We start from the raw sequence: 9,909 nt of genomic DNA on the forward strand, positions 1-9,909 counted from the left end.
ATTGAAAAGGTTGACCGGAATTTGACATTTGTGTAGAAGACTCCAGAATAGAGTTTTAATGGTTTCAGTAGCTTCGTATGGTGATTTTGGACTTAGGCGAATGTCCGGACTTGGATTTGGAGATCCGTAGGTTTGTTTGGTGCTTTTTGGCAAAAAGTTGGAAAGTTGAAGATTTGGAAGGTTGAGAGGTTTGACTGGGAGTTCATTTTAGGATATCGGGTTAGAATTTTAGTTTCAGGAGATGGAATAGGTCTGTTGTTTCATTTGGGACTTTCATGCAAAATTTCAGGTCATTCGGAGTTGATTTGATATGGTTTGGATGAGTTTTGAAAGTTGAAATGTAACGACCCAAGCGGTCGTTCTGAGCAACTGCACTTTGTTCGGTAGTTTTCGGGCATTAGTAGCTCCTTATGATGTATTATGACTTAGGTAAATCATCGGTTTTGGTTTTCAGGTTATTCGGAATTGATTTGGAAGAATGATTCTCAACTAGAAATTTTAAATTTGAAAGTTTTGACCAAGTTTGACTTTTTAGTGTTTGACCTCGGTTTGGATTTCTGATGGTTGTGTTAGGTCCGTTAGGTAATTTTTGACTTAGGAGCGCGTCCAGATTGTGATTTGGAGGTCCGTAGTAGAATTTGGATTGAAATGACGAAAGTTGGAATTTTGGAAAGTTTGACCGGGAGTGGACTTTTTGATATCAGGGTCGGATTCTGATTCCGGAAGTTGGAGCAGGTTCGTAATTGTCAAATGTAACGTGTGTGCAAAATTTGAGGTCAATCGAACGTGATTTGGTAGGTTTCGACATCGGTTGTGGAAGTTTGAAGTTTCAAGTTCATTGATTTCGAATTGAGGTGTGATTCATCGTTTCGATGTTGTTATGTGTTTTTTGAGGCATCGATTAGGTCCATATTATGATATGGGACTTAGTGATATGTTTGAATGGGGTCCCGAGGGGCTCGGGTGAGTTTCAGATAGGTTTGGGTTGTGTTGCACTCGTTTTTGATGTTTCGATGTTGTTTCTTCAAGCGTAAATGGTATTACATTAAGAAAATAAGTTCCAATTTATGTTTTTATTGAAGCATTAGATCCGTATTGTAATTACGGAGTCATAGCAAAAAGAATCGTCAAATTTGGACATCGTATGAGGGAGTTATGCTCATTTTAGTGTCAGAGAAGAGAGATGGTGCTAGTGTCTTCGCAGATGCAAAATGGTTCGCAAAAGCGGAAATGACAGCTGGAAATGCGCTGGTGCGGAGTTTTTATTGTAAACGTGAAAATCCCCGTGTATAAAAAAAATCAAATTGCGTTCTTTTGGTATTTTGAGCATATCTTGAGTTCTAAAGCTCCGATTAATGTGATTTTTGCGGCGTTCTTCTCGTCTTTTCATTGGGGTCATTATCTAACTAAACTTTTTGTATTTTAATATGATCACAGAAGTTCATTTTTGAATTAATCCATATTTTGATTCGAGAATTGGGGATTTTTATCAAAAAATTTCTAAAGTAAGTAATTAAGTTTTGAACATCGATTCAGAGTGAGAATTGGATGAAATTAGTATGGTTGAACTCATAATTGAATGAGTTATCGGATTTTATGAGTTTTGTCAGGTTCCGAGGTGCGGGCCCGAGTTGGGATTGTTTGCCGATTTTGGGCTTTTGATTAAAGATTTGACCTTTTTCGTTGGGGATTGGTTCCTTTAGCATTATTTGATGTATTTGGGTTGTTTTTGGTTAGTTTCGAGTCGTTCGGAGGTCGGAACGCACGAGATGGTATTTTTGGAGAATCGTTTGGCTTGCTCGGTATTGGAATTGGCTTTATCGAGGTAAGTAACTCTTCTAAACTTAGTGCTAAGGGTATGAAGCCCCAAATTTCATGTTATGTCATTGGTGTTGAGGTGACGCACATGCTAGGTGACGGGCGTGTAGGCGTGCACCATGTGAATTGTGACTCCGTTGTTTCCATGACACTGCATAGTGGCCCTAGTTGGTTTGTTCGATGGGAGCTTGATTTAAAGGTGTACCTGCGTCGCTGTTGTAGCTGCGTTTTGTTCATGGTAGCCTTAGATTATAAACCTTTGTTTATGTACTTTTCAAACAAAAGTTATATTTACTTCACATCAGCTTTGTAACTCTATTCTTAGAAGCTCATGATTTGTATTACCAGTCTTGGGAAATGTATAAGATTCAGATAATCCCTTTGTTTAATTGTCTTATTAATATTAGGGAAATTGGATAGTTATTAGTTGGCTTACCCAACGGGTTGGGTTAGGTGCCATCACGACTAGTGGATTTTGGGTCGTGATATGAAAGTTCATTAGTTTCATAAGACTTGGATTGGGGTGCGATTCATGATTTTGGTGTTGTTTGATGTGATTTGAGACTTCGAGTAGGTTTGTGTTGTGTTTTAGGACTTGTTGGTATGTTTGGTTGGGTTCTTGGGGGCCTCGGGTGTGTTTCAAATTGTTGGCAGATCATTTTTGGATTTTGAAATACTGCTGAAGTTTTGGAGTTCTAGTGCAATCACACCTGTGAGGGATTGGCCAGAGGTACGTGGCCGCAAAAACGGCTCGGTGATCACAGAAGCAGCATGGTGATAGCAGAAGTAGGCTAGGCTGGACTTGGGGAGGAGCGCAAATGCGAGGTAATTGCCGCATTTGTGAGCCCACATATGCAAAAGACATGGCATAGAAATGAATGTGGGCAGAGGCTTGGGAGTCCGCAAATGGATAGGTTGGATCGCAAAAGTGGTCCCGCAGGTGCAGAGAAGGGACCACAGGTACGCATGGTTGGGATTTAAGTGGTTTCCGCAATTGCAGGATTTTGACCGCAAATGCAGCGTCGCAGGTGTGACTAAGTGAGCCGCAGATGAAGGATCACTAGGCAGAAGGTTTAAAATGTGGGTTTCGTCATTTTCTCATAATTGGAATTTTGGAGCTCGGTTGGAATCAATTTTTGGGAGGCGTGTTACTACAATTGGAGAGGTAAGTGAACTTTAACCACTTTTGATGTTAGATATTGATTACCCATTGATTATTACACCTAGTCTATGTGAATTTAAGGTAAAATTTGGGCATTTTAGACTATGTTGTTGGAGATTGAGATTCAATGATTTGAAGGTCGATTTATGGTTGGAATTAGATGAAATTAGTATGATTAGCCTCGTAATTGAATGGGTGTTCAAAATTTATGAGTTTTGTCGGGTTCTAGGGTGCAGGCCCGGGGTTGACTTTTCGATTTTGATTAAAGACCTTAGATTTATTGTGTGGGATTGTTTCCTATGGATCTTATTGATGATATTAAGGTGTTTTCGCTAGATTCGAGTTGCTCGGAGGCTGATTCGCGTGGCAAGGGCTTTTTGGAGTATTCATTTGCACATTTTAAGGTAAGTAACATATCTAAACTTGGATTTGATGGTAATTATCCCCAAGGAACTATGTTATTTCTGATGTGTTGGGGCGACGCACATGCTTGGTGGCGGGCGTGTGTGTGCACACCAGAGTAATCATAATCCAAGTGGACTTTAGACTATTAACTGACTTGTTTTGCTATCATGCCTTGTTATATCGGTGTTTTCTCTATTTGTATGATTTTCTGAGCTATGGTTTATATTAGAAATTCCCATAATGTGAACAAGCTAAACATTATATCATTGAGTTATTTACTTATACTGTTTCCTTTATATCGTGAAATATTACTAGTTATTGATAATGATTTCTGATTGTACTTCTGAGCTCGTCACTACTTTCAGCCCAATGTTAGGTTTGTTACTTATTAAGTGCATGAGGTCAGTTGTACTCATACTACACTATGCACTTCGTATACAGATCTAGGTACTTCTAGACGTGGTGACTGGTAGATTCGAGTTGGTGTCAGCTTGGGAGACTATGAGGTAGCTGCTATGTCATCCACAGACCTTGAAGTTGTCTTTTCACCTATTCCTGTTCTAATGTTCAGACAATTGTATTATTAATTTGGCCTTGTATTATAATATTTAGTCGTGCTCATGAACTCGTTGACACCAGATCTTTGGGATGGTATAGCAGTAATGTTGTTGATTTAATCAGTTATTCCATTATAACTTTGCTGTTGAGTTTATTGAATCATGTTTATACAAATTTGTTGTTATTATGTGACTGTTGGCTTGCCTAGCAAGTAGTGTTAGGGACCGTCGCAGCTCCAGTAAGGGTTGGTTCATGGCAAGTTGGTATTATAGCACTAGGTTACTTAGGTCTCACGAGTCATTAGCAAGTTTAGTAGAGTCTTGCGGATCGGTACAGATACGTCTGTACTTATCTTTGAAAGGCTACCGAACTATTAGGAAACTTCACTTTCTTGCATTCTTGTCTTGCAAATTTGTCAATTTTGAAGTCTAAACCTCTATTCTTCTATTCTCTCATAGATAGTGAGGATACGGTTAGTTGATCAGGCACCGATACCAGTAGTCAGGGCCACAAGAGTTCGGGTTCGAGGTAGAGGCTAAGTTGGGGATCGCACGGTAGTGAGGGTAGCACCTGTAGAGCCACCAGCTGCTCTATTGGAGGAGTAGATACCAGATACTATTGATCTGGGGGGGGGGCAGCTCAGACACCGGTGGTACCTATTGTGCTACCTGGTCTTTAGGAGGCTTTGGCTCAGATTTTGTCTGTGTGCACAAGCTTGTCTCATGCGGTTTTGATGCCAGCTGCACCAACTACCTTACAGGTAGGGGGAGGAGCTCAGACTCCCACTACCCATACTCTAGAGTAGCTAGATCAGGGCAATCAGACACCATGGTTGTTACCAGTTCATCCGGTTGTTGTTGCTTGGGCCAAGGTTGATCCACCTATGACTGATTGAGCAGAAGAGGTTGGAGCAGTTTGGGAGGCTTAAACCACTAGAGTTCAAAGAGGGGTTACATTTACTACTTTTCAGCTGATAGGGGCAGCCTATAGATGGTGGAAAGCTTATGAGTTGAACAAGCTAGCTGGTGCATCACCGCTTACGTGGCATGAGTTCTTAGTTCTCTTCTTAGAGAAGTTTGTTCCCTAGACTCTCAGGGAGGAGCTGTATAGAGATTTTGTGCAGCTATACCAAGGAGATATGATTGTGACTCAATATGAGATGTGATTCATGGATTTGGCGCATCATGCAGTATAGTTGGTTCCCATTGAGAGAGGGTGAGGATCAGGAGGTTTATTGATGGCCTCAACTATAGTCTACATTACAGTTTGGCTTGAGAGGCTGACGGATGCTAGGTTTGACCAGGTGCTCGAGGTTGCTAGGCACTTGGAATTGGTTCGCAGGCTTGAGCGAGATGAGCGGAAAGGTAAAGGTTCCGTGGTTTTGGTGGTTTTAGTGGTACTGGAGGCCAGTCATATCATAACATAGGTCGTTCTTTTAGGCCTGCTTAGATGGCTCGTTAGGTTCCTAGTGGTTTATCAGCTAGCTATGGTATGTACAACACCTCGTCTAGTTCAATCATCTTTTAGTGCACTCCCAGCCCAGAGCTCGTACCATGCTCCATCCGTTCAAGGTTTGTCAGTACCAGGTTGTTTTAGTAGTTATTCTAGTTCTTGAGGTTCGGTTCAGGCCCCGCAGTCATCCCTAGGTCGAGGTTGCTATGAGCGTGGGAATTTGGGGCATGTGAGGAGGTTTTGCCGCCATTTTATTAGAGGTCCCCTGCAGCAAAGAGGTCAGGCTATGACTCCCGCACCAATTACTACACCACTCGCTCAGCCAACTCGGGGTGGAGGTCGTACAGGTCAAGGTCGCCCTATAGGGGGAAGTTAGTCAGGTGGTGGTCATGCTCATTTCTATTCATTTCCCGCCAGAACAAAGGCAGTTACTTTCGATGCTATGATCACATGTATTGTCTCAGTGTGCCACATGGATGCTTCTGTATTATTTCATCCTGGTTTCACTTATTCATATGTGTTATCATACTTTGCTTATTATTTGTATGCCTCCTGATTCATTAGTTATTCTTGTTCATATATCTACACTGATGGGTGATTCTATTATTGTGGACCACATATATTGGTCGTGTGTGATGACTATTGTGGTTTATGAGACCAGATTTAATCTTTTACAACTTAGCATGGCTGCTTTTGATGTGATTTTGGGCATGGATTGGTTGTTTCCATATCACGCCATCTTTGATTATCATGCTAAGACCATAATATTGGCGATGCCAGGGGAGCCAAAGTTAGAGTGGAGACACTCCCTGGATCACATTCCTAGTACAGTGATTTCGCATTTGAAAGCTCAACGGATGGTTGAGAAGGGATGTTTAGTGTACTTGGCCTTCATGAGGGATGTTAGTGCGGATACTCCTACCATTGATTCAGTTCTGGTTGTGAGAGACTTCCTAGATGTGTTTCCACCAGACTTGCCGCACATGCCACCCAACAAGCACATTGATTTTGGTATTGACTTGGTGTTGGGAACTCAACCCATCTCTATTTGACCGTATCGCATGGCACCTATTGAGTTTAAGGAGTTGAAGGAACAGTTGTCGAAAATGCTTGATAAGGGCTTCATCAGGCCTCGTGTGTCACCTTGGTCTGCACATGTTATATTTGTGAAGAAGATTGATGGTATTATAAGGATGTGTATGGACTACATGCAGCTGAACAAGGTTACTATTAAGAACAAGTAGCCACAACCGTGCATTGATGACTTATTTGATTAACTTCAGGGTGCTAGAGTGTTCTCGTCGATTGATTTGAGGTCGGGGTATCATCAGTTGAAGATCCGGGATTCAGACATTCTGAAGATGGCTTCCATAATCCGCTATGGTCACTGTGAGTTTCTTGTAATGTCTTTTGGACTAACTAATGCACCAACAACTTTCATGCACTTGATGAACATCGTGTTCCAAACATAGCTTGATTCCTTTGTAATAATTTTCATTGATGATATATTGGTGTATTCGTGCAGTTAGGAGGATCATGAGCATCACTTGGGGATCGTGCTCTAGACTTTGAGGGTGAAGAAGTTGTATGCTAAATTCTCCAAATGTGAGTTTTGGCTTAGTTCAGTGGAATTTTTGGGGCACGTGGTGTCCAGTAAGGGGATTAAGGTAGATCCGAAGAAGATTGAAGTAGTTCAGAGTTGGCCCAGACTGTCATCTACCACTGAGATTTGGAGGTTTCTTGGTTTGGCTGGTTATTATTGCCATTTTATGGAGGGTTTTTCATCTATTACTGCACCTTCGACTAGATTGACTCAGAAGGGTGCCACATTCAGGTGGTCTAGGGAGTCTGAGTAGAGCTTCCAGAAGCTCAAGACTACCTTGACTACATCTCTAGATCTAGTTCTACCTTTAAGATCGAGTTCTTACATTGTCTACTATGATGCTTTAAGGATTGACATTGGTTATGTGTTGATGTAGGAGGGTAGAGTGATTGTTTATGCTTCAGTTGAGTTGAAGCCCCATGAGAAGAAATACTCTGTACATGATTTGGAGTTGGCATCCATTGTTCAAGCATTGAAAATTTGGAGGCACTATATTTACGGCGTGTCTTGTGAGATGTTTACAAATCACAGGAGTCTACAACACTTGTTCAAACAAAAGAATCTGAACTTGAGGAAACAGGGGTGGTTGGAGCTACTAAAGGACTACAATATCACAATTCTTTATCACTTGAGGAAGGCCAATGTTGTGGCCCCTACTTTGAGTAGGAAGGCTGAGAGCATGGGGAGTATTCCTTATATATCAGTTGGGGAGAGACCATTAGCATTGGATGTTCAGGCTTTGGCCAATCGATTTGTTAGTTTGGATATTTCGGAGCCTAGTCGGGTTCTTGCTTGCGTGGTTTCTCGGTCTTCTTTGTTTGGGCGCATCAAGGCACGCCAGTATGATGATCCCCACTTGCTTGTCCTGAAGGACACTGTGCAATGCGGTGATGCTAAAGAGGTTACTATTGAAGATGATGGGATATTGAGGATACAGGTTCAGATCTGTGTTCCAAATATGGATGGCTTGTGATAGTTGATACTTGAGGAGGCCCATAGTATGCAATATTACATTCATCCGGGTGCCGTGAAGATATATAAGGATTTGAGGCAGCACTATTGGTGGTGGAGGATAAAGAAAGATATTGTTGAATATGTTGCTCGGTGTTTGAACTGTCAGCAGGTGAAGTACCAGCACCAAAAACCCGATGGTTTGCTTTAGAGCCTTAATAATCCGGAGTATAAGTGCGAACATAACACGATGGATTTGTAGTTAGACTTCCATGGACCTTGAGGAAATTTGATGCGGTAGTGTGGATAGATTGACCAAGTCTGCACATTTCATTCCAGTGTGACTACCTACTTTTCAGAGCAACTGGCTTAGATTTACATTTGTGAGATTGTTCGCCTTCATGGTGCGCACGTGTCTATTATCTCGGATTGAGGCACTCAGTTCACATTTGCTATTTTAGAGAGCAGTGCAGTAATAGTTGGGCACACGGGTAGAGTTAAGTACAACATTTCATCCCCAGACAGACGGGCAGTTCTAGCGTACTATTCAGATCTTGGAGGACATGTTACATGCTTGTGTTATTGATTTTGGAGGTTCATGGGATCAGTTTCTTCCATTAGCAGAGTTCGCCTACAATAACAACTATCAGTCGAGTATCCAGATGGCTCCTTATGTGGCTTTATATGGGAGGCGATGTTGTTCTCCGGTTGGTTGGTTTGAGTCTAGGAGGCTAGGTTGTTGGGTACTGATTTGGTCTGTGATGCCTTGGAAAAGGTGAAGGTGATTCGGGAGCAACTTCATATAACACAGTCTAGGCAGAAGAGTTATGCTGACAGAAAGGTTTGTGATGTTGCATATATAGTGGGTGCGAAGGTTCTACTCGGTGTTTCACCTATGAAGGGTGTGATGAGGTTCGGAAAGACGGGCAAGTTGAGCCCTAGGGTATACTGGTCCTTTTGAGGTGCTTGAGAGTGGTGGAGAGGTGGCCTATAGACTTGTCTTGCCACGTAGTCTATCTGGAGTTCACCTAATGTTTCATGTGTATATGCTCCGAAAGTATTATGGTGATCCGTCACATGTTTTAGACTTCACCATGGTACAGTTAGATGGGGATTTGACTTATGATGTGGAGCCGGTGGCCATTTTGGACTGGCAGGTTTGGAAGTTGAGGTCAAAGAATATAGCGTCAGTGAAGGTGCATTGGAGAGGTCAGCCAGTTGAGGAGGCTACTTGGGAGATCGAGTGAGAGATGCAGAGCAGATATCCTCACCTATTTGACACTCCAGGTATGATTCAAGACCCGTTCGAGAACAAACATTTTTTTAGAGGGGGAGAATGTAACGACCCGGTCGGTTGATTTGAGTATTTTAGCCTCTTCCCCTATTTATTGCTTCTTCTTTGTGCATTTGTGGTTATGTGACTTGTTGGGGTGGTTGCTTTGGTTACGGGGAGATTTTAGAGTGAATTGGGACACTTAGTCCCAAAGTTGGAAGCTTAAGTTGAATTTGACCTTTTTGTAGGCTACTCCGAAATGGATTTCTAATGGTTTCAATAGCTTCATATGGTGATTTTGGACTTAGGCATATATCCGGACTTGGATTTGGAGGTCCGTAGATTGGTTTGGTGTTTTTTTACGAAAGTTGGAAAGTTGAAGGTTTGGAAGATTGAGAGGTTTGATTGGGAGTTGACTTTGTGGATATTAGGTTCGAATTTTGGTTTCGGGAGTTGGAATAGGTCCGTTGTGTAATTTGGGATTTGCATGCAAAATTTGAGGTCATTCGGAGTTGATTTGATATGGTTCGACATGAGTTTTGCAAGTTGAAAGTTCATTAGTTTCATTAGGCTTAGATTGGGGGGGAGGGCGATTCATGATTTTAGTGATATTTGATGTGATTTGAGACTTCGAGTAGGTTACATTGTGTTGTAAGACTTGTAGGTATGTTTGGTTGGGGTTCCGAG

General features: G+C 41.9%; 1 protein-coding gene across 1 annotated transcript; it reads left to right on the plus strand.

Moving 5' to 3' along the window:
* Nucleotides 1-6,456: 6,456 nt before the first annotated feature.
* Nucleotides 6,457-7,971, plus strand: LOC138883015 (uncharacterized). Its single transcript, XM_070163671.1, has 2 exons — nt 6,457-6,618; nt 7,375-7,971. The coding sequence occupies exons 1-2, from the start codon at nt 6,457-6,459 to the stop codon at nt 7,969-7,971; spliced, it is 759 nt and encodes a 252-aa protein (XP_070019772.1).
* The last annotated feature ends 1,938 nt before the right edge of the window (nt 7,972-9,909 follow it).

Source organism: Nicotiana sylvestris, chromosome 12, assembly GCF_000393655.2.
Source record: "Nicotiana sylvestris chromosome 12, ASM39365v2, whole genome shotgun sequence".
In the NCBI taxonomy this organism is placed as follows: domain Eukaryota; kingdom Viridiplantae; phylum Streptophyta; class Magnoliopsida; order Solanales; family Solanaceae; genus Nicotiana; species Nicotiana sylvestris.